Raw genomic sequence first — 25,715 nt, forward strand, 5'->3', positions numbered from 1 at the left:
CCAGCCTCAGCTTAAATAGCACCTCTTCAGAGAAGCCATCTTTGACCAACCCATCTAAGGGGGGATTCTGCTCCCACTTCCTATAGCCCTGTCATTTCCCTCTATTCTTCATTTCCTTCACAGCACCATTACTACTTATAATTTGACTGCATATTTTAAATTGACTATTTCCCCCACTAGGTTGTAGGCATCACAAAGGTACTACCATGTCAGTTTTGTTCAATATTGTCTAATGAGAGCCCAGAACAGTGCTTGGCAGGTACTCAACAAATGCTAGTTGAACAAATAAGTTTTATGTCAGAATTTGAGTAGGTGTCTTATCTCTCTAGTTATTCTGTCAGCGCTTTAAAGGTAGGGAAAAGATCTTAATTCCATATTCCACATACCAACAGGCCCTGGGGCCTCGCATATATAAAGCAGGTATTCCTTAAGTACTTATTAACTGAATGGGAAAATGAAAACTCTTACCTTGCCAAAGCTGCCTTTTCCAATAACTTTTAAGAAATCAAAGTCTGTTGGTTTAGCACTGAAATAAATGAACAATGACAAGAATTAGCCTCCTAGCAACTGAAAAGATGTTAGCTTTCAAGCATTTCTTTAATAAGTAAATGGTAGCTACAAAACACTTCAGCATGATGACTGCAGCTTTCACACTGGTAGTATCTCATCCTTAATATAAAATAGGTAATAATGAATAGTAATAATATCTACTTTCTGATTGATAAGACATTTAATAACTTTACTTAAGCCTCATTAAGTTCTGCTTAAGAGAAACTTCAATAACAGCCTCCATGAAAGAAAAAAATATACAGAAAAACCTTGGATTGCGTGTAACTTCGTTTTCAAGTGTTCCGCAAGACGAGCAAAAATTTCTAATACATTTAAACAAGCGATGTGTTGCAATATGAGAAGTTTATTTCTGGAACAAATTATGCTCACAAGCCAAGGTATTACTGTATATCTGTATCTGTATCTATAGCTCTCTCTCTCTCTCTCTCTCTCTCTCTCTCTCTCTCTCTCTCTCTCTATATATATATATATATTATATATATATATATACATACAGCTTTAAACTCAATGTAGCTTCTATCTAAACCAATTTTATTAATCATAAACCTCACCTATGTTAATGAGGAAACTGAATAACTATATAAATTAGTGATACATTCCAAGGACTATCTCGTCTGGTAATTCTTCTGGAAAGGAAGTTACTAGCTGTAACACCTAGTAACGTCATTAAGAAAAGTTTCGGAAGGAGTAAAAAGTCATCACAGCATTTGGCATATATCTCACTTGTTGTACATTACAGGTAAAAGACCTCTCTGTATATTCTCATAGATGGTAATGCAGAAAAGCCAGGAGTAAAGGAGCCAGAGGGAATATTAAGATTGTCCTTTTATGCATATTAACCTAGCAGGTCAAAACGGCGTTGACTGTACGTAGGCAAAAGCAAAGGGCAGCAGAAAGCTGAGCTTAAGCAGCCGGAAAAGCTAGTTCCTTCAACCCCATCTGAATTCCTAAGTTGTATGAGAGAGGGGGGAATGACTCCATTTAGATTTTAAATTTCCTTTAATTCATTATTGAAAGAAATGGCCAATTCACACATGGGAGTAACACCGAGTCTAGGTTAAAGAATAACAGGTGAAGGTTAGGGAGATAAGTACTTAACTAAGCTTAGATGTTTTTCTCCTTCAAGACCCTGCTCTTTGGACGAGTTATTTTGTTCTATAATGATATGCGAGATACTGAAATCACTTTTTATACAAATATATAATAGTGAAAAAAATAAATCCCTCATAGTAAACACACTAACTGGGGCCATACCCAAGGTCCCACTGTTAAGTGGTGGTGATAAACCCTCATTTAAAGTGAATTTCTGTTTTTGTGCTGTCTGGCCAATTCAATGCTATGTTGGTTGACAGAAAAGGCTGCTGAAAACCAAACTTTCTCCTTTAGTTACCATCCTATTTGTTTGCTTTCCTTTGCAGGAAAACTCCTCAGGTGGGTGGTCTACACTCATTATCTATACCTGCTGGGTTCTCCTCTAGTTCTCTCTTGAACCCTTTCCTGTTGGGGTCCTTGTACCCACCACACCACTGAAACTGCTTGTAACGGTCACCAGTGACTTAGCAAGTCTAGCGGTCAATTCTCAACCCTCATCTCACTTGCCCTAACAGCGACATTAACAGGATTAATCACTCCCTCCTCAAGACACTTTGTTCGCCTGCTTGTGTGACACCATATTCTTGTTTTCCTCCTTCCTTTAGTCCTTTTACTGACTCCTCCCTGAACTTACTATGATGCTGAAGCGTCCCAGGACCCAATCCTTGGACCATGCCTCTTATCTGTCTATACTCACTGTTTAAGAGGACCAAAAGGGTGAGGGAAGCGTAGTATCCTGGATAAAAAATAGAATACTTTAGAATTAGTCCAATAAGGCTGTAAGAATAATTTTCAGTCAGGACAGCAACACTACTCCCCTTCTCTAGGCCTGGCAGCCATCACTAATCTGTCAAGGCGCTCCTCCAGCAGAGCCAGGAAGTGCTCTTGGAATCCTTTGTATTCAGTGTTCTAGGTATTCACCTCCAACGAATTCCTGGAGTTGACACTCAAGAGATAGTCTGTATTTACCGCTCCTGGTGTCCCTCAAAATGTTTCCCCTGGGGTCAAATTAACAAGGGACTATGGGAGAAACTGCATAAAGAATGTTTAATAGCCTTTAATGAGCTAACATCCATCATGCCTCCTCTGGAGCAAGCTGGCTAACTACTAGGGTTCCACTAATGACACTGAGCACCAGGACGATATCAGTGAGGCCTGAGGGATGCTTCTGTCAGAACACTTCCCACGTACCTCCCCGGACTTAGGGTCCCCTAGGAAATACAGTCTGGTTTTACAGACACACACACACACACACACACACACACACACAGAAAAGTGACAAAGGCAAAACAGCAGAACCTGATCAATCATTTGTGGGTTAAAAACGCCTCAGAACTCTACTAAAGCAATGCAAAGCTAGAGCAGTAATTAGGCAAGCATATGACAGTATTATATTCACTGTAACTATGGTTACATTTCATAGGCTTCCAGTTAAACTAGTATAATTATATCTGCACATTCACCAAAAGAAAATGCTTCCTAAAATTTAAAGGATTGTTTGAAACAAGTCAAACCTACTGAGGATTTCCAGAGGGTCCCAGGTTGATGTTCTGTGAGGTAGAGTGTAGCTATTGGGGTGGGGGAAAAAAATTAATGTTCATATTAGAACTTCAATGGTCACAACATATTTTTTTCACATAAAATGTACATAACTACCAGATACCTGATGTATTGCCATGTTAAAGAAACCCAAAGTCCTAATTTTTAATCAATGTATAGACTTATTTGGAAACATACATAATCATTTTTATGATAAATTTCAAGAGCAGTTATATGGAAAAGGATAAGGCAGAAATCAAGCTCAAAGTGGCAAAAGAATGAAGTAAACTGGGGAAAGATCCTTGGAAGAGGAGGGCATTAAAACCACAATTTAAGAGGAATCATTTTTACATTTAAAACACTGGTTAAAAATTGGTTTTCGTTTTTCAATTTTTCAAATAATAGCTTATCAAACATAGGAAATGATGTGATGATAAAGACTGCAAACACTGGACTACAAGTTTTAATCTGATGGGAGGTCAACTTATTTCTAAAGCAAATACATACAACCAAGAGTGTTTTTCTAATTCCACCATTGTGGTAGTATCAAAATTTTAGATGGCCTTTTCTCTTTACAACTGTTAAGACAGTAATTTAATCCCTGTTATTAATTTAGAAGCAAATCTTTACTCACCTAGTATGCTGTGAAGTAATTTAATAAAGATTCTAGTTCATTAATAATTAGCTAGCAATTTAACTCAAATCTCAAAAGATTATAGTCTAGAGCAGCGGTTCTCAACCTGTGGGTCGTGACTCCTTTGGGGGTCGAACGACCCTTTCACAGGGGTCGCCGGGTACTCGTATGTGGGCGTATCTGCATGTGGGCCTGGAGACGGATAGAGGAGCAGTGTCTCGGTTCCTAAGACCATCGAAAATATGTGTTTTCTGATGGTTTTAGGTGACCCCTGTGAAAGGCTGAGAACTGCTGGTCTGGAGTGAGCACTTTCCATAAAAGCCAAGTGTAGTAACTGAATTCTGCTTCACATCAATTCACTCTGAAATTCTTCATGCATTCAGAGAATTAAATCACTTATAGATGTCTCAGATATGTATACTTGACTAGATCCTTATATAATTATTCTTCATATAAGCTATCGATATAAAATAAGCTTTTAAAAAGTTCTCTTTAAGTTAATTAGAACCAACAAATTCTATCTAAGCTATTTTTTATTAGAGATATAGGCCCTACATATTTCCACTTAAATTCATTTAAAACTTATAGACAATCTCCAGAATACAAGCTATTTTTAAAAATAAAGGGCAAAAGTTCTGAATAATAATAATAAAGCTTTCTTATGAAACAACGTTGGCACCAGCTTTCTAGTTAACCAAATTTATTTCCTAACAATACCTTTACATGAAAAATCTTCATGTAATAAATTTTAAATCTCCAGAAGACAGAAATATAAGGAATCATAACAATCTAGCACAAGACAAAAAAAAATGTATAGATACTCTGGCTCACGAAATGAGAACTACTCTATTGTGGCATAATTGTAACATGGAGTAATCGTCTTTCCCCCAGTTTTACTGAGAAAAATTGACATACAGCACTGTATAAGTTTAGTTTAAGGTGTAAAGCATAGTAATTTGACTTAATATATAGTGATTATGTATGGTTAAATATTAGTGTTCCATAGAACCTGATAACGTAATCCAAACTAAATTGTGATTTTAATATGCTTATTATTTTAATGAATGTGCAAAGAACTAGATCACATTTCCATTTAGTGAAGTTTTCTTATATAGATGAAGGAAGCGATTTCCATAAGCACGGATTAAACAATAACAAGGATAACTTGTCCTCTGAATTATGTTAATATGTAGCAAGATTTTTTTTTCTGTTTGGCAATGATTTTCCTACTGGAGCATATTTCTGAAATAATAATGACGTTATTGGGGTATATAATTAGATAAGTTTTTACTTTACCTACTATATTTTTAAAGGTTACATCTAATCACTAAACTCAGGGTGAGGTATAATTTAACAGAGTGAACACTACTCAAGGGCATACGTTTCTTGACTTCTCTTGACCTCTTTTTCTCTACATAAATAAGGGGTAGGTCCAGGTGCCTTCTAAGATACTTTCTGGCTATTAATTTCATTTAGTTATCCACTTAAAAAGTCCTCAATAATATTGGGTTGTCAGAAAAGTCATGACGTATTTTTTTCTGTTTTTCGTTGCAAAAATGCGTCATGACTTTTCTGACAACCTAAAAGTTACAACTATAAGATAAAGTAGGGCTCTTTCCCTTTTTTGAAGAGATTCTTTTTACCAGTATTTTAAAACTGCAAAAGATCCTCGTCTAAGTTTCAGATTTTATGGATGGAAAAAGAAAAATAGAAACAAAATTCAGATCTAAAACCGAAAGTGGCAGAACAGGAGGCAGGACGCAGGAATCTCTCTCAGTTCAATTCTTTCAAAACCAGTTACCTCCTACAGCAAGGTAAAACAATCTCCTACATACGCTCAACATGATTAGCAAGCGAAACATGGAAAATCATGATTACATAGATTTTTATCCTTTAACTTTCGCAGCAACGGTCAGATAGATCCAAATGAATATTTCCATCTGCTGACTGCAGATGGAAACTTCCAGAAAGGAAGCTTAGGAAAGCAGATGTACACTTTTCTATATTTTTGTGTTTTTCAAGAATGAATAACAATGGGAAATTTTTATACATAAAAATAATGTCATTTATGTACAAAGCAGCTCAAATTTTTATTATTAAATGCATAAAATAGTCAAAATATCAACATTTTGTTTTTTTGTGGATTTCTGACACATTCTGGAAAAAAACCTTGAAATTAATTAACGCAGCAAAAGAGTTAAAATATTTTTGAATGGTTTCATCTTTTACAATTGAAAATATATATTCATAGTTGGAAAATAAAAGAATTAGGAATAAAACTATTTTTTCAAATATTCATAATCAACAGATAATTTTGGAAATATTTAACAGTAGTTTCATATAGTCTTTGCATAACTGTTAAAAACTGACAGTAATCACACTGTGAATATGTGTATAAAATTTTATGCCCTTATTTCACTTAGTATGTCAAAACTTAAAATACATCATCTTCAAAAGTATTTTAGATGTATAGAGACAAACACTATTTGATTGATGAATATTTAACTTGATTCTAATTTTTCACTATAAATCATACTAAAATGAACATCTTTGTTCTTTATCCATATGAAGGATTATTTCATTTGCAACAACTCCCACGTGACGGGAATATTTTCATGTCTGATACATATTGCCAAATTGCTTTCCAAAAGAGTTGCATAATGTTATAATGACACTAGTAATGCCCATGGGTGCCCACTGTATCTTACCTTCTCAGTTCTGCAGTATTTTATTTACTTTACAGTTTTCTTAGTTTTGTAGAGAAAAAAATGTCTCCTTTAAAAAAATCTCATTTACGATTGGCATCAAGGTTAAACATTTTCCCACATATTTACTTCCTAAGAGTATTTCTTCAGGTCCCTTTCCTTTTAACTATTGGGGTCTTAAATATCATTCTTTTAAAAAATCCATTTGTATGAGATATTTACAGAGATATTATTCCTTGTTATGCCTTATTTGTTACAAATGTTTTTCCAGTTTGTTGTTTCTCTTTTGCCCAGATACACAGATATAAAATTAAAATACCCTTTTTCATTGTCCTAAGAGCAACCATGTCACAGGTGAAAAAGTTAAATCTGTTCTTTTAACTGAGAATCTTCTTGGGGCATCAGAAAAACATTACTACTTTTCTGTTAGTCACGAAAAAGGGATATGTCTATTTTCAAATGAAGACTTTAGCTGTGGGACAGTAACATTCCAACTCATAATATTATCTTTTAAATTACAAAAACAGAGCCATGACAAAATTAAAAAACATTATAAAACCAAAAATGTCCTTCAAGCCAACATCTCTGATTTTCAGGTATTTATTTAACAAATACTTATAACCAATTTTGAGTTATAAAGGTATTATATTTATATTACATTTGTAATTATAATTTGAATTGCTAATTAATAATCCTTTGAGTTAAGTTATTGTAATTTACCTTTCCCTCATAATTTTCTAAAGTAAATGTAGAAAGTATCTTCATAAGGCACAAGCTTATTATATTCATTTTTATCACAATTTATTTTAAAATATAAAAATATCCTATTCAAGTATACTGATGATGAAGACATATAGTAACCAAAAAATAAGGTGCAAACTAAAGAGAGCAGAATATAAAACAATATATATGATATAATTAAAATTAGATAATTAAAAAATATAGGGATATGTTAAGAGAAGATTAGAAAAAAAAATCACTAAAATGTTCAAAGTTACTACTAGGTCTGGTTGGTGATAATATGGGCAATACTGCCCTTCTTACTATTTTCAGAACTTTCTTTAATTAACATGTATTAATTTTTATTGTAAACGTACTCATTCTATAAATTTTATAAAAAATGGTAATCAGTAAGAGGGGCACACATTTGCTTTTATGTATTCTACAGAGTGGAAAATCTACAATGGATGAAATTACTTTAAGTAAATGTTGTCCTAAATTGTCAATAATTCCATCTTTGGGGTGTATTTTTTCCTGTTAAAAAAAATACAATCCTTCTTACTACCTTCTGGGTACTTCTTTCATCCTCATCTTCGGATGGGTCTGACTGATGTTTTGGACTGTCCATTTGAAGGAATGCTCTGACATCTGGACTAAAAACAAAAATTAACTTCATTATGACTTTGAAAGCATTTCTACAGCTTTTCTCCCTTTTAAAATGAAAATAAAATTAACTACAGTAGCATTTACATTAATAGAGCCAAACGAAACACACTAATATTCATTATTCTAAATGGATAAGCAAATTAAGTTTTTAAAAATTAGGGAATCCAACAGACAAATGGGCAAAGATGTAAACAGGCTATTCATAGAAGAGAAAACCCAAATGGCAAGGAAATTGAGGAAGATGCCCAACATCACTAATAATCTGAGAAATACAAATTAAAACAATAATGAGATACCACTTTACACCCATTAACAGGCATAAATTAGGAAGACAGGTAATATCAAAAGGTGGTAGGGATACAGGGAAAGAGACACCCTCAAGTATTACTGGTGAGAATGAAAAATGAGGTAACTTTTCTGAAAAGCAATCTGGCAATACTTGGCAAACTGTGCATGCATTTTCCCTGGGCCCAGGAATTCCGGTTCTAGGAATAAACCACAGAAAAAATTATGGACAAGTTTAGTGAAAGACATGAAACAAGGATACTCATTGCAACATTCTGTGTAGTAGTGAATCAGAAGCAAAACAGCCGGCTACCACTGGGAAATGAGGAAGCAAGTCATGGCAACTGCCCGTGGAGAAGACCAATCAGCAGTCAGAAACAAGGAACAGCACCATTTATGTATTTATATTAAACACTCACACACACAAAGCAACAATTGATAAACAAAACATCCAAAGACAAATAACAAACATATTAAAGTGGGTATTGGCAGTGGGAATGAAGAAATGGGTGTGAAGATCAAAGATGAAGAGAAAACAATGAACTAAAAAGAGTGGCCTTGCATGGACTGGTAACATTCTCAAGGAATGATTAAATCTCTGTATCTGGGGTAACTCCTCCCGAATTGTTTTTTTCCTGAGATATAATCGATACACACACACGTTTCAGGAGTACAGCAAAAGGCATCAATACTTGTATATATTGTAAAATGATCATCACAATAAGTCTAGTTACACCCAGTACCACGCATAGTTGCAACTTTTTTTCTTGTGATGAGAACCTTTAAGATCTACTCTCTAAGGAACTTTCAAATATAAAATACAGAATTATTAACTTTCGTCACCATGTTGTACATTACATCCCCATGCTTTGTTTTATAACCGGAAGTTTGTACTTTTTGAGCGCTTTCACACATTTCCCCCCACTCCCTAACCCCTGCCTCTGGCAACCACCAATCTGTTCTCTGTATCTATGAGTTCTGTGTTTTTTGTTTTGTTTTGTTTTTCAGATTCTACATGTAAGTGAGAGCATACAGTATTTATCTTTCTCTTTCTGAGTTACTTCACTTAGCATAATACCTCTCAAGGTCCATCCATCTTGTCACAAAAGCAAGAGTTCCCAAATTGTTCATAATAATTAAATACAAATAATATACATTCATTGTAAGAAATTCAGAGAGATGAACAATAATTTTTAAAAAGGGGAAAGGCTGGTGGGAACGTAAAATAGTGCAGCCACTGTGGAAAACAGTTCGGCAGTTCCTCAAAAAGTTAAATGTAGAGTTACCATATGACCTAGCAACTCCATCCTAGGTATACCCAAGAGAAATACAAAACATATGCCCACACAAAAAATTCATACACAAATGTTTACAGCACCATTATTCATAATAGCCTAAAAGTGGAAATAACCCAAATGTCCATCAAATGATGCAGGGATAAACAAAATGTGGTATTATCCATACAATGGATTATTATTCATTCATGAAAAGGAATGAAGTATTGATATATGCCACAACAAGGATGAACCTCAAAAACATTACGCTAAATGAAAGGAAGATTAAAAAGGTCTCATACTGTATGATTTCATTCATACCAGAACAGGCAAATCCATAGAGACAGAAAGTAGATTAGTGGCTGCCACAGGTTGGAGAAAAGGGGAAATCTGAAAGTGTGGTTTCTTTTTGGGGTGACTTTAATGTTAGATTAGACTTGGGGTGATAGACTAAGATAGTGGTGATGGATGTACAGCATTGTAACTATACTAAAACCCACGGAATTGTACACTTTAAAATGAAGAATTTTATGTTATGTGAATTGTATCTCAAAAAATTTTTTCTAAAGGTGAGGATCTTCAATCTTACCATGAAGCAACTACTATTAACATCTTAGCATATTTTATTTCAGTATTTTTCTCTGCATAGTTAAGATCGTGCTATACTTAAAATACTTTATTTTACTGTTTTTCACCTACAAGTTACATCATAAACATTTTGCCATGTTGTTAAAAAAACTCTTTGTAAACAATCAGTTTTGATAGATGTATGTTGTATAATATGGATGCACCAAAAGTTACTCAATGAGTCTTACTTTCACTTTAGGATATATATTGGGTCGTCGGGAAAGTCATGACACATTTTTGCATTGAAAAACAGAAAAATACGTCATGACTTTCCCGACAATCCAATAGGTGGTTTCCAATATTTTACTACCCAACTTCACTACTATAATATTTGTGCTTAACACTAGATCTGCATATATGATTTTCACTACAGATTTTTGAAAATAAAATGATTTGCTCTGAATTATAAACCATTTTCAGGCTTTAAATACAGTTTAAGCTAATTTCCAGAGAGGCTGTACTTTATTCCAGAGAGGCTGTAATTTATTACTTCTACCAGTATATGATCATCCTGAAAACTCTCTCCAGACTCAGTTAGTATTAAATGTTAGTTTGTATTACCATCTCTGATAATCTGATAAGTGAGAAATAGTATTTTAAAAAGAAGGTACTCAGTTTCATTAGTAATTAGTGAAGTGCAAACTAAAGTGACAATAATATACCGCTACCCACTTATCAGAATGGCTAAAATTGCAAAGACTAACAATACTAAGTTGAGCAATGCTATCTCATACAAGGATGGTGGAAGTGTAAATTGGCACAATCACTTTGGAAAATTATTTTGCATTATACACTAAGGCTAAACATATATATATCCTACAACCCAGTTCTACTCCAGGATAGATCAGAAATGCTTGCACATGTCCACCAAAAGATACGCTAATGGCAACACTATTCATTATGTCCAGGACATGAAAACAACTCAAATGTCCATCAGTAAGTAGAATGGATGAATTGTGGTATATTCATACAATGGGATATTTTACAACAATGGAAACAAACTGTAGCTATACTCGTATGCAACAATATGGATGACCCCTACTTTGTTGAAAATAAGCCAGACAGAGAATATGTATTGTATTCTATGATTCCATTCATATAAAGTTTAAAAACAGGACACATTTATCAATGCTGCTAAAAAAAATCAGGAGGGTAACTACCTTTGGGAAGGAGGGAAGGAAGAGAGAGTCATTGAAAGCAGACACATGAGGGGCTTCAGGGGTGCCTGCAATGTTCTATCTCTTGGCCTTGGGGGTGGCAACTCAGGTGTATTCACTTTATAGTCATACTCTGTGCTCTTCTGTATGTGTTTTCCTGCAATAAAGCTAAAACAAGGTACTTTTGCTTCCATTTATATTTCTTAAAGAAATGTTCAGTTTCTTTGATAATTGATCAGCCATTTGTATCTCCTCTTTTGTCAAGCATTAATGCACTTTGACTATTTGTCTTTTTGTGTCTTAAGAGTGTATTATATTATCTGCATGAGCTCTTTCTATGTTAAGCATATTTATTGTACTTTATATTGGAAAACTTTTTCTATATTTTTGGTTTTTTATTTCACTTGCGATTTTTGGGGTTCAAATGTTTTTTAGTCAAATTTGTCAGTTTTACTTTGTAATACATCATGCACTGCCACTAGACTCAAAAAACGCTTTTTTATCCAGAGATCAGAGAAATATTAATATATCTTATTCTAGTTTTTAAATGATTTTAAAATCAGTTTTAATAAAGTTGTTTTAAAAATAAACTTTTCTCGAGTTCGCTCAAGAGTTTGAACTCTGAGCAACAGCGGTTCGGGTCCCAGCCCGAGCTGAGCAGCCGCTGAGCTGCCAATAGGTGGCAGGATGGCTCAGCTAAAAAAAAAAATAAAATAAATAAACTTTTCTCTATTAAAGTAAAGCTACTTTTATTTATTTATTTATTTATTTTTATTGTTTTAAAGATTTTTATTGGGGAATTGGGGGATGTGAACAGCGCTGGGGAATTGGGAGAAGGGGAACAGACAAATTGCTGTCCTTTTGTTCTTCAGTCTAGTTGTAGAGGACATTGCTTCACTGGCCCAAGTTGGCATCATCATTGCGTGACGTAAAGCTACTTTTAAAGTGCATTTCCCTAACACAGTAATAACAGGCACACAGTAGGTGTTCAAGACACACTTGCCAATTGGCTTCTCTTCTTGCTCTCTTAAATCTGCACTATTTTGTAAATAGTTTGATGTTCAAATGAAGAGTGTGAAAATTAACAAAGTTCTGTTAACAACAGATAAGATCCAGGAAATATTTTAAAACTTTTTATTGAAAAAGAAAATGTCAGTTAAAATTAAGTTAAAAAAAACTCTTGACTATTTATTTTTGGGGTGCTCTAGAAAGGTCCTCTACCTTCAACAGAATGATGGCAGGTACAGGGTGCATATGCATATAAAAATCTATTGGGTTGTACATTTAAGAACATTGTATTGTATAGGACAATGTTAAAACAACTGAATCGCTTTTAGTTGAATTTTAATACTAAATGTAACATCTTTATATCACTCTTCTAGATCCAGAATGAATGTTTAGAATTTAATACATAATGCTAGAGGTTCTGAGTAACACTGTTAAAAACACCAGGAGCAATAATCACCACTGCCACCACCATTTATTTTATACTTCTTCCATGCGAGGAGACTCACCTTTTCTCTAGCACCAGGAGCCACTGGTCTACAGAAGGCGTCTACACTCATTAGCAGGAGACACACACAGGGCTGGGAAAGTGCCTTCACGTTAAGTGGCTGCCTGGAATGCTGTGTTGAGAAGGACTGGAGGCCTTCTCGGTAGCAGAGAACACCGCCCGGGTGGAACAACAAGTGTGGCACATGGGCCTGCCCCTTGCCCATGCCTTCAAAGGCCTCATCTCCTTTCTGGAAACCTACTCTGTATTCCGGTCATACGTCAGTATCCGGAATGCTTCAGGCTTTTTTTAGACTGTTACATGTACTGATCCCTTTGCCTGGAATGCGCTCTTAGCCTTTTTTTCTTGACTGATGACACCCATTTCTCTTTATATTCCCAATGCACAAGCAGGTACTTAATAAATGGTTTTTGAATGCATGAATAAATATAACATCAAACAAAGAGCAAAATGTTTTAACTGTGTGCTATGCAAATTCCTTTTAAGTTTAATCTACAAAAATAATACACGTATGAGAGGAAGAAAGAAAATAACAACATTCCACAGAATGTATAAAATCTGTAACAGTAGTGTATTCAATATTCTTAGGTTTGGTTTCAGTGCCTCTTCAGAACACAATGAAAATTACTTACTGGTTGTAAAGCTCTGGATGCCTAACTAAGTTCTGAATGAATTCATTCAGTCCTGCTCTTCTTTGTTTAATAAAATCTGTTAGAAAGATATAAGCTATAAGGATTATTTATATCAAACTACATAATTATCATCAATACAGTTACATAAAAAGAGAGAAGTACAAAATAGTGAATTCTGATTAAGAAGCTATTTCTTAATTCATGTTTCTTGATATACAATAAAAATACTTACAAATATACATTTTAAAATCTACAATGATTATAAAATTAAAATAAAACAGATTAACATATCCCCCCCCAAAAAAATTCTCCAAAACAATGCCTATCTTGGGTTCTAAACAGACTCTTTACAAAACCTAGGGAGGCACTTGCTTTGTCCTCATGTACTACCAGGTAACGAATAAAAATGAACACTATGACATTGGTTTCGGAAAAAAAAAATCAATCATACTAATTAAGAAAACAAACAAGAATTACTGGAAATCCTTGCAACTAAGAAATGGTGATTAAGTGGTTACTTGAGTATCACCAAAGCCCTGCTGTTAAAAACCCTTGAAAAATACACTGGAACATTTTCCTAACAAGTAATTGTCTAGCATCTTCAAAGTGTTGATAATTGTTGATAATTGAGGCTCATGCAATAGCAGTTCAGCAATTAAGGTTAAGTACAAGGGTTTCTTGGAATTAGAAAACTTTACTCAAATATCTTCTCTGCTACTTACTAGCTGACTTTGAACCTTTCTAAGACTTAAATCCTACCTGTATCATGGGATAGTAACAATATTTATACTTCATAATGCTGATATAGGATTAAATGAGACAATGCATGTAAGTTTATAGTAGAATGCCTGGTAGACAGAAACAGCTGACTTTGCTTATTACTATTTTTGTTGTGGTCAGCTCAAAAGCCATCCTCCTAAATCCTAATTCTTTTTTTAATTGGGGAATTGGGAGGATGGGAACAGTGCTGGGGAATTGGGGGAAGGGGAACAGACAAGTTGTTGTTGTTTTGTTCTTCAGTCTAGTTGTGGAGGACGTTGCTTCACTGGCCCAAGTTGGCACCATCATTGTGCTCTTCTCTGGCGAGGCAGATCAGTCACGGGCTTCTGAACGGCCGCTCACTGCAGCTGCTAGCCGTTCACGCTGGCTGCTGGCTGCTGGCTACATACAGTAGCCCATGGCAACCCACTGCCGCAGCCGGCAACTCACGGCAGCCCAGCTCCAGGTTGAGCTGTTGTTCAGCATCTTAGCTGTGGAGGGCAGTGTCACTGGCCCTCATATGTGGGATCCGAACCGGGGCCCTCTGGCATCCCCAGCGAGTTCTTAACCATCGCGCCACTCGACCAGCCCATAAATCCTAATTCTTAAGAAATTACAGATGGTCCCTGACTTACAAATGGTTCAACTCACAATTTTTCAACTTCACAATGGTGTGAAAGCAGCAAGAATTCAGCAGAAACTATATTTTGAATTTTAATCTCTCACCAGGCTAGCGATACATGGTACTATACTCTTGTGATACTGGGCTGTGACATCAAGGTGATTCTGCCCAACTGTAAGCTAATGTAAGTGTTCTGAGCATGTTTAAGGTGGGTGAGGCTAAGTTATGATGTTTGGCAGGTTAGGTTATTAAATGCATTTCTGATATTTTCAATTTACGATGGGTTTATCAGGATGTGACTCCATAGTAGGTTGAGGAGCATCTGAACACTCTAAAAATTAAATAAACAGGAGACTTGAGAGTGTCTCAGAATGGTGAATGTCTTGATAAAAACCTATAAACAACATTCAACTAAACAGTGAGTTTTGCTTTAGTAAAATGATTTCTACTCAATAAAGATTTTAATGCATAGTGTTTGTCACCAAAATTATGGATTGTTTCCAGTCAGGCAGGTTTACTGCAGTTTCTTAAATGTAAGGTATGGATATAAAAGAACAAATATAAATTAGATCTGTTCTCTTAGATCCAGATGTACTTGGTCCTTTTTTGTTCAACGATGAATTTCTTAAAGAAATTTCAAGAAGGTATCATCCAAAACTCTTCCAAGGGCATTCTTTATGTCACCAGACAGGAAAGCATAGGTGAGGTTTACAATACAGCTGTACTTAAAAGGCAGTCATTTTTCAGGACCTGGACTTAGTAAGTAACATAGGAGGGAGAAAATGAATGACTGGATGTGAGATATTTAAAGCAAGCCCAATGACTACATGAAGGCAGCTTTAAGCTGTTCTGTGGGTATTTACTGAAGGGATATTTTACTTTGGGTGATCAGATGTGACAAAAGAATGATTTCGTTTCTTCACAGAGCTACAAGCTGTGCTGCACTGATTAGTGCTACCAGACTTTCCATTTCATTGCTGACTTTACACAGTTTCGAAGGCCCTATATAAGAAGATAAGTCAGTAATGAAAAAAGCCCCACAGTCAGAATTCAGGGGGCAATTTCAAGTTTTAGATCAACATTAAACATGCAAATACCTGAAAAAAACTCCAGGTAAGACTAAAATCGGTACCAGCCCATCACAGGATAAGTTCCAAGAATTTGTAAGGCTGACACATTAGCTTTAAGGATTCTAGTTGGAGATACATATTTTTAAGGCTCTCCAATTAAGAATTTATGTGAATGTATCTGTTGTTATCCAAAAGAGGTTTCCATTAGAGATCTAAAAGAACTTAATGCTTAGCTAATAAAATGAAAGCTTTAGTCCCCAGAATAAATTTATTTAACTGACCGATACAGGTTTCTTTGCCATTTCACTGCTTCTAGAAAAATCATCCAACCGAAGACAATCTCCAATACTGTGGAGCAGGTTTAAAAAAATCAAATTCTGACTTAAGGAGATCTTGGCTTTTTGTCCTAATACTGCTACTGGTGGCCAGAGCGACCTGATTATATTCATAATCAAAGAACATTTACAGCCTGCAGGGACCACAGAGGTTCTTTAGTCTAAATCCATACCTTTCAGATTAGGAAATAGGGTAAGATTTCTATAATGTTCCAAACATGCAATTTTGAAATAAAATGCACATAAAGGTTTGTGAATTTTGTTTTAAGGCACCACGCATTAGTCACACACTAGAGGAAGGGGATTAAGAGAAACAATCAATCTTGGATGAGTCTATTTTTCCACATATTAGCTTTGTGGCTCGGGAGAGTGGCTTAGCCCTGCTAACGCTCTACTTTGCTCACGAATGTAGTAGAAAAGAAGCTGCCTTGTAGTTACAAACTCCAATGAAAATTCTACATATAAGAGGGGACGTGAGAATGCTCACCAATGCCAATCCTGAGTAAAATGTAAAAGAGAGGGCTACAGCGGATCCTCCAGCAGCCTCAGGAGGGCGGGGGCATGGCGGGGGGCGGGACTAAGTTTTAATTAAAGCGAGAACGTGAAAGAAATATGAAAACGATGGAGAATAAAGAGAAGTTTGTTCATTGTGGGCAGAATTCCACATGGCTCAGTGAAAAGGTTTCGGAGGGAAAGGAATGGTGTAAGGTTAGGTTACAGAGTAGAAGCAGTCAAGACCAGCGATTTGCAAGCTATTTGATAGAGGGCAATTTGACTAAGGCGGCAGACATGTAAGGAATCATAGGTTTAATGGGTTATAAGCAAAGTTAGCTGAGGAGGTATGGTAGGGAGGGAGAGCTCTCTGGCTGGTCAGGATTCACCTGTGGCATAAATAGATGACTTTTTTGATAGGATTTCTGTTAGATAAGGACATTTCTATCCCTGTAAGTAGTCATTTCTGAGCAGGATTGATTTCTTGGATTCTAGTGAAAATCCCAGGCTTGGGGCTTCGGACTATAGGGATCAGATTCCCGAGATCCTTTGGGTCATTTACGCTTCCCAGGGGTGAACCACAGAACATTTGCTTGGTATCCCATTCAGAGGGCTGCAGGGTGCTGTGCAGAGAGTATGTTTACTAAATGCTTCTCGATGTAACAAAGATGTAACAACGAATGTCCTTTATGGTTAGAAAAGTACCCCCAAATTATCCTTAACGATCCATTAATGTATCTGAAGCCAGGCTGCTTGAACTTAACTTCCAAATCTGACACTGACTAGCTGTATGTGACCCTGGGAAAATTAATTAGCCTAACTGTGCCTAGGTTTCTTTATCTATAAAATAGAGATGATGATAATACCCACCTCAAAGGGTTGTGAGGATTGAATGAATTAAAAACTTGTAATGTGTTTAAAACAATGCCTGGTACACAGTAAGCACCTTCCTGAGGCATTCTTTTCACAGAGCATTAGATCACTTAGCTTGGTGAAGTCTTGTACTACTACGCAGCACAATGAACACAATACGTTAACTACATCTTCAAACTTCAGCCATCACTTCTGGCTGCTCTATGAAACTATTGCTTACCTGGATCAAAATTATCACCAAATATTCGCTTGGCAGGAATCTTCAGGGCCATAGCAGGAAACTGTTTCTTTAACTAAAAATTTAAAAAACCAACATTATATGAACTCAATTTTATAAGTCTTCTAGTTATGCATGCACAAAACCAAAATGCAATCAATCTGACTTATAAGAAAATCCATCATAAGACACACTTTTAAATATATCATGATCAAACATATAATATTAAATTATACCAATAAATTACCATAGACTATCTAATCATCCTATTTTGTCCCAATAAAACACTTCGCAGCTTTGTGAGCTTGGATAAGCTACTTAGCAAATCTATGCCTCGGTTTCCTTGCCTGTAAAATAGGGATAATTTTAGCACTTATCTTACAGGTTTGTTGTGAGGCTTAAAGGAAATCATTTAAGTGCTTATAAGACTAAAATCTGGTGTGCAAGTTCTGAATACATATTACTCACCACTTATTACCTCAGGGGAAAAGGTGGTCTTTGGGTTCTCTCTATGAGTAGATTGACAATTGTTTTCTCAGAAAGCTGATGAATTTTGCTTTCAATATCCTTTACTTTAGTCTGCTCCCTATACTATTCTAATACATTTATCAGATTTGCTTATCCCCAGAGAAGGAACCACTTGGCCCTGAAGAACTTAAATCTGGGGCATCAAGTCATAAAAACAGGTTAATCTTATTTTTATTGTAAGTTTCAAGTCAGCAAACCACATACACACACAGAAACTATATATCTAACTACCAACTGACAGGAAATACAAAAAATAGAAGAAGGTGTTAATCACTCGACACCATGGGCGTGCTATCAGCAAAATCCAGACTGAAAGGTCTATAGACAAATGACACTGTTTTTTCAACAAAAAGCTGTAAAGGAAAGATAAGAGAGGTGGAGGGGGGAAACCTAGTGATCACAAGACACTTAATAGGCTTAACAACCAGTCACATAAACACTGACTGTTTCATATGAAAACATTATCATTAGTTTAGTTTCAGATGTGATAACGGTGTGGTGTGTGTGTGTGTGTGTGTGTGTGTGTGTGTGTGTGTGTGTGTGTGTGTGTGTGTGTGTGTGTGTGTAGGAACCTTTATCTTTTTAGAGATGATAAAATATTTACAGATGAAAGGATATGATGAATGAAATTTGCTTCAAAATTACAGCGGGCTTACTAGGGCCAGAGATAAAACAAGAATGGCCATGCAATTGCTGAAGCTGGATAGTACATTATTTTCTGTATTTGTACTAGTCTCTCTACTTCTATAGGTGTTCGACAATTTACAACAAAGTTTTAAAGTGTAAATGACAGTCATAAAAAAACACATTTAAACTGACAATTAAAATGCTGACAGATGGAAAATTACATTTTCTGTCTTTTACTCTAAGAGAAGCATAAGAAAAGAATTTGTATTTTCAAACTTAGGAAAATCCGGACCAGGTTTATCTCACTTCTGTGGTCTGAAAACAAGCAACTGATTCTACTCCCTTGTTTTTTTCTTTGCCCCTCACCACAGGAGGCAGAATTGGAAGGGGTTACATCAAAAGAGAGAGGTAGACACAGAAAATGGGGAAAGAAAAAAAACAATGAAAAAAACCAAGAGAAATACAAGAAAAAAAGAGAGACGTGGAAAATAAAAACTCAACTACATGTTAAGGAAAATTTTCTGCATAGAGCTTAAGGTGGAGTGTTCGATGAAAATGAACATGGTGGGGGAAATATCCAATACAATCTTTCCTACTTCACCTTTATGTTTAAATATACTCAAATATTAACACTCCACCTAATTAATCACCTGCTATTTCATTCATGAAACCATTTCAAGGATGCTAAGCTCTTCACTCATGTAGGTGTCCACCTGCTCAGTTTTTAGATGACATCCCCTACACTCCTCCCTCTAATAAACAACTTGACAAAAGGAAACAAGTTTAGATTAGAAGGTAAATCTGGCCTATCTGATCTTTTAAGCAAAACACAAAACAAAATCTCAAATTTTTAGTTATTAGCAGTTCACGGAATGAAATCTGATCGTACCTCTCCTAAGAAGTTCATAGAAACCCTCTGTGAGTGTATGTGTGTTACGTAACCATCATGTTATTTTTACCTGAGTATCATAACCCAGGTATCCTGATAGGTGCAGTCAGATTTGTACAATTATCAAAAAACGCTAATCACGTATACCATAATGGTATCCAAGAATTTCAAATAGAGCTAGCAATTCAACCCTCATCCAGCCTTCAATATAAACCATTTAAAAAAAAATCACTGAAAAATGACAGAAGATATTCTCATATACAAACTCTGGCTATTATTTTGTTTCAAAAGTGTGACTTCACTTACAGTAAAAAAGACTGTCTCAATATCCTTTGATTAAGTAATATTTAAAACTATATACAGTAAATTCAGTTGCATATGCATTAAATAAAAACTAAACAACAGAAGAAAACACAGTAAAGCTAAGAAAGAGCTAGGCAATTTAACCAGAAATAACATGATGATTAACAATTATTAGAGAGGTAGGTAGACAGGATTTCTAATATTATGTAACATTAAAATGCATTTTAAGCTGTACATCTAGTTGTCATATCTTGAGTAGTTTATCTGCAACTTCTCAACAGTTCCCTCTCCATCTTTTTTTGTAAGAATTCCAAAGTTAGAATGCTTTTGAAGAATCTCTTACCCTTTTTTGTGCTTGTCTGATATATTAGCATTACTTAATTGTTCAAATAAAATCTCTCTTATTTTTGAGTTTTCTCAGGTGTTTTGTTTTAAATAAAAATCCTGTAAACTATTACTTACAGTATTGTAAAGCTTATCAAACTCTGCATATCTCCTGAAGACAAACCACTCACTCCTGCCCACTGAGACCAGAACTTTATAAACCTAAGAAAACAAGAATAAAAACAATACAATAAAATTTGACTGCAAAAAAACACTGCATTTGCTATTTAAATATGTGAATAATCTGTTTCCATACTCGTGAAACTGGTATTGCACATTAATGTTTATATATGATTCTACAAGATACACAAGTTTACCACCTGAAACACTTATTTTATCTTGTTGAAAGGCGATATTTTATTTTTAAAATGTTATGAAATATTTCTGTAATTTTCAGAGAACAGTGAATACACGTGCACTCATTTAGATGAATTCTAACATTTTGCCATTCTTGTTTCAGATTTTTTCCCCCAAGAATAAAACATTACAAATTCAACTGATGATGCTCTCTATTCTTCCCCAAGAGCAACCAGTACCCTGAAATTATAAAGTATTTTCAAAAAATGATGCCTGGCACATAATAAATACTCAATTATTAGTTCTTCTTCTTCCAGGTCGCCTTTTACACAGTGTTTTTCAAACTGAGAATTTATCCTTGGATTTCTTACTGCCACCTTACGTGTGTTTAACATTTTCATATACTATTGCATATAACCATAGTCAACAACCCTATGATATAAGCAGAACAAATACTACAGCCCCCACTCTACATATGAGGAAATGATGGCCCTAAAAAGTGAAGTAACTTGCACAAGTTCACAGACTTGTGAGACTATCTAAGTCTTCTAACCCTCCACACACCAGAACCAGTATTAAATCAAGTTATAATACAGAATTAACTTTCACAATTCATCTCACACATCCCCTCAGATTATATTAATAATTCAACATGTCAGTGTAGAGAAAACTATTTGGGACCTCAAAGATCTTGTATCATTTCTAAAGAGAAAAACAAGAATCCAGGTTTATAAGGAAAGGCTCACTGATGTATGGCTTGGGTTATCAACCTCATCATTTCACAGTGAAGACGAGGGGAAAGAGATAGGAGTTACTTTGGGGTTTATAATTCAATTGCCCCCAGTCTGTTAGACAACTTAAAGTAAACCAGGTTAATTTTAGAAGATGGGCATACAAATACGTATCAACTATCCTTTTCCGTGAAAGACTGGTAAGCTACACTCACAAGTTCCTAGTTAGATAATACTGTGAGGAAAGGACTTCCCTGATATTGTGATTATGTTATACAGATTCTGTAGTATCATTTAAGATATGGGCACATTAACATTAACAGGCCCACAGTGAGAGGAGTTTCAGAAAGCCACATCCCTCCCTGAGGGAGGAGATAGGGTCTCGCCTGGATGGTGAAGCCAAGTCACTGGTATCAGATACCTGTGTAAGCGATGAGTCACTTAGATTGAGAGAAAAAGTGCAGCCAAGCACCCTACATGAGCTACAGAGTGGTGACAAGGCTCTCTGGTTTTAACCAAGAAGATATCAAGTTGTCTTAGAGGAATCTCTTGTACAGAATCTGTCAGAATAGTTTACAAGATGATACATGTGGAGAGCGGGCAGAAGTAGAGGGTCAGGAATCAGGTCAAAGAGAGCCATGCTTATAAGACTAGACTCCAGATTTCTCTCCCCCACATTCAGGATTGCGTAGGCCTGGAGTGGGACTGCTTATAAACACATCAAAAACTTAGACTGATAGGATTGTGAGCTTCTGGAATGATTTGCGCTGACTTGCTGGTGTGGTAGGATGGCTTCCCATGGTAACCCAAGTGCTGTCAAGACGAATCCAAGTCTAGGTTCCAGCCTGAACAGCTCTGCTGCAAATATATTTACAGGAACTAAGAGAGAGCCCTGCAAAGTTATTAATCAGCAGTATGATTTATGAAAAAGGGCTTATTGAGTTAAATTGTAATAAAATACCAATAGGCAAAAACAAAAACTCTTTAAATTTCAATGAATACTTTTGTTTGCAAAAAAGCCCAAGATTTCACAGAAAACAGTGTAATACTTATTATGATATGAAATCATCTTATTTAGTTGCTTTTTAAAAAACATTTTATTGTCTGACTTGCACCAGAATACAAGTTCCTTGAAAGCAAGGTCTGTCATTCTTACTACCCCCTGTATCCCCAAGGCCTAGAACAGTGTCTGGCATGACAAAGAAACTCAATGACAATTTGTTGAGTGGATAAATGAAAGTATAATTCAGACTTGGTTTAAGTCAAGAGATCCTAGGATGCAATGCAATTCTCTGCTAGAAGCTTCATGGTATAGAGCTTTATAAAAGATGTACAAGAACTAGAGTACAAAAATATTATTGACTAGTCAGTAACACAATGTTTATCTTTGTTCCTAAGTATAACATAGGCACCTGGGCCTGCTGAGGCTGGACGCAGAATTTGTGTTGGGTGCAGTGGGTCTTATCTGTGCTGACGAGAACCAAGTTTGCTTGAGGACTGAGGAATGCACTGCAGTAATCAGCAACTAACACGTGATTCTAGTAACTTCTTGAACATCCATCTCTGTTCTAGGTACTGGTGAAACAGCAGTGAGGGAACGTCTTGCTTCAAAGGACCTTGTGTCCTCGTCAGGGAAGTCACACACAAATAAATGCAAACTATGTCAGGTGGCGATACTGCTACTGAAAATTTAAGGAAGTGGGACAGAGAGTGCAAGGGGCAGGATGAGGTGTGAAGGTGCTATTTTATATATAGGGTGGTCAGAAAAAGCCTCTCTAATAAGGCAGCATCTGAGAATCTGAGGGAAGGAGATGAACATGTGGTGTGCAGAGAGCCTCTGAGAATTCAGGGGGCAGCGGGGAGAGGGCAGGGTAAGAGCGATGCTACAGGCCTCCCTGATCTTTCTACATTAGATGTGGAAATACCTTTACCATGAAAAATACAAGGATACCTAAGATAACCTACCGCCTATATGTGCTATGTATGAACTTCCCTCAAACCTGGCAGGAGGTTATGCCCTTGAAGGAGAGAATGGCCCAAAGGTAAAAATAGCGACATTTTCACACAGTGACTCCACTAGGTTATCAAAGGTACACTGACCTCTCGTTTACCATCAATGTGATGTTGCAAAAATCACAAAAAGCATACAAGTTGCTTGTATGAATGTGGAATAAATGCACAATGCTTGGTAAGATATTGCTACAACGTAGAGGCTCAGGGGAAGTAAATGGCCAGACACACATTACAATCTCTCTTCTCTGGGCTTTGGTACCAGGTGTGGCGGTGTGTTTATTAAGGAAGGGAGAACAGAGGATAGAAGGGCTGTTCCCAACTCCTTGTCTAGGACTTGGGGAGAAAAACCACCATTTCGGGGCTCCAGCCCCACCTAGTTAAGAAGAAAGAGTGGAGTGGTCAAGGGGTTTAGTTTAACTTCTCAGCTTTCCTCAGCTCCCATGTGAAATGGACTCTGAGTTGAAAGTCACCTCAATTGGCAGGGGCCAGGTGATCCCCCTGGTCAGTGGCTGGCATAGACCACTTGATTGAGGAGCAGGTGAAGGTCATATCAGAGCCTCAGTGGGCTTGAGAGCCATTGAGAGCCCAGGGAAGCTGAGTCAGCAGTGAGTTGCCACCACCCAGGCCAACCCAACAAGGAACAGACAACAAGTCAGTTCACTGACTGCAGATGCCAGTGATAGATGCCACCCAACTGCCCAGGGCTGGATCAGGTCAACCACAGCTGGACAACTGCCAAACCAGTCACTCTACAGCTGGAATGGCAAAGATTTAGAGGGACGACAAGAACGCAAGAGCCTTCCGCAGGCTACAGTGAGGTCAGTCGTCAGACACTGTGAAAGGGGACACGTCTCCTCCCATGAACTGTGATGCCAAGTTGGAGAAGGAGTGAGTGTGTGTTCAAACAAGATAAAGAGCAGAATGGAGGCAGCCTGGGCATTTCTACTTAAAAGAACTGCTTAAATTTTAGCTCAAACAAATTCTGTTTAAACAGAATTGGGTTAAATGAATTCCTTCATACCATTCAGTGGGTGGGGGGGTTTACAAGGAAGGCCAGATCAGTTACGGACAAGATAAATGACATTTTTTTCAGGGGGAAGAGGGCAGGAGATCCTGCATATACTAACAGGACTGCTGGAACTAAATACAATATTATATGTTTCATTACACTCATTAGAAAAGTGACTATTCTCCAGTAATAGTCACTGACACACTGATTCACCAACTATTCACTGTGATTATTCTTTATAAAGTAGGTACCATGGTGAGAGAAAAATTAGAAACAGGCTTTGCCTTTAAGGTAAAAAAAAAAAGAGATAAAATACTGGATTAAATTATGTTTAAAATTGAGGTAAAAAATGATAAACGTCATTTAAGAAAGATCTGGCGGAAATTTTAAGACATAGTTCTGCAGGATCAGTGACTTCTGGAGTCCATTAACAACCCCAACAGTGACAAATATTACGTGCATGTGTCGCAGATCCATGTGTATGCACATTTTCTGGTGAGAGGGTCTATCAAATAGTTTCATAGGCTTCTCCAAAGGATAAACGGCAAAACTCTGCACGGAAAAAAGAAACTGCATTCCGTCCCGTGCACAGGGCAGAATGGAGGTCATAGCGTTTGAAAGGGAAGTAAAATCCGGGTATGTGAAGATAGGGAGATGATATTCTAGGTTAAGGAAGAACAAAAGGAAACGGAAGTATCCTCTATACTCAATTTTCCCCATATGCTTTATGTTGCATACTTACAGTAAACCTCTTCTTTTTCTCTCTGTGTTCATCAGAGCTGGGAATGCTTACACTTGGGCAGCTTTCTTTGTAGTCCATGATATGTCCCTTTGGGTTTATTGCCTTAAAAGCACACCAAAATCTGAGTCCGAAGAAATAGCCAGCAGAGGACAAACACAATTAGCTAATCCAAAACAGAAAACCTCTTGAGGTAATGTTCAAATTCCATCATGCAACCTTCACCAACAGGAAAAAAGAAAACAAAACTGATTAGCAAAACAATTTTTAAAATACCACCATTTGTCATTCTGTGTTCTCAGGACCCATTTTGTGCTTGTTCTGGCAGGAATTTACCTTTGATCAGAAGGTTCAGCTCAGGTTAGAGGTCTAGTTACTATGAAGTCCCTAGCAATAGCTAAACCACAATTGAA

At 36.3% G+C, this 25,715-nt stretch overlaps 1 protein-coding gene across 6 annotated transcripts in view; it reads right to left on the bottom strand.

Annotated features, from left to right (window-relative positions):
- The window catches only part of SGK3 (serum/glucocorticoid regulated kinase family member 3), a 120,497-nt gene that overhangs the window by 23,316 nt on the left and 71,466 nt on the right, over positions 1-25,715 (bottom strand). For 4 of the 6 annotated variants that reach the window (XM_019630320.1, XM_019630316.1, XM_019630317.1 and 1 more), the window contains exons 2-9: positions 25,306-25,521; positions 20,592-20,675; positions 17,786-17,858; positions 13,415-13,490; positions 7,826-7,913; positions 3,181-3,230; positions 2,360-2,398; positions 469-526 (exon numbers count right to left, since the gene is read on the bottom strand). In XM_019630320.1, coding sequence (XP_019485865.1) covers positions 469-526; positions 2,360-2,398; positions 3,181-3,230; positions 7,826-7,913; positions 13,415-13,490; positions 17,786-17,858; positions 20,592-20,675; positions 25,306-25,383 — 546 coding nt within the window. In that variant the 5' untranslated portion in view covers positions 25,384-25,521. The remainder of the gene's footprint in view (positions 1-468; positions 527-2,359; positions 2,399-3,180; positions 3,231-7,825; positions 7,914-13,414; positions 13,491-17,785; positions 17,859-20,591; positions 20,676-25,305; positions 25,522-25,715) is intronic. The other 2 variants (XM_019630318.1, XM_019630319.1) reach the window with 1 other exon arrangement.

The sequence above is a fragment of the Hipposideros armiger genome, unplaced genomic scaffold (genome assembly GCF_001890085.2).
Source record: "Hipposideros armiger isolate ML-2016 unplaced genomic scaffold, ASM189008v1 scaffold_900, whole genome shotgun sequence".
NCBI lineage: Eukaryota > Metazoa > Chordata > Mammalia > Chiroptera > Hipposideridae > Hipposideros > Hipposideros armiger.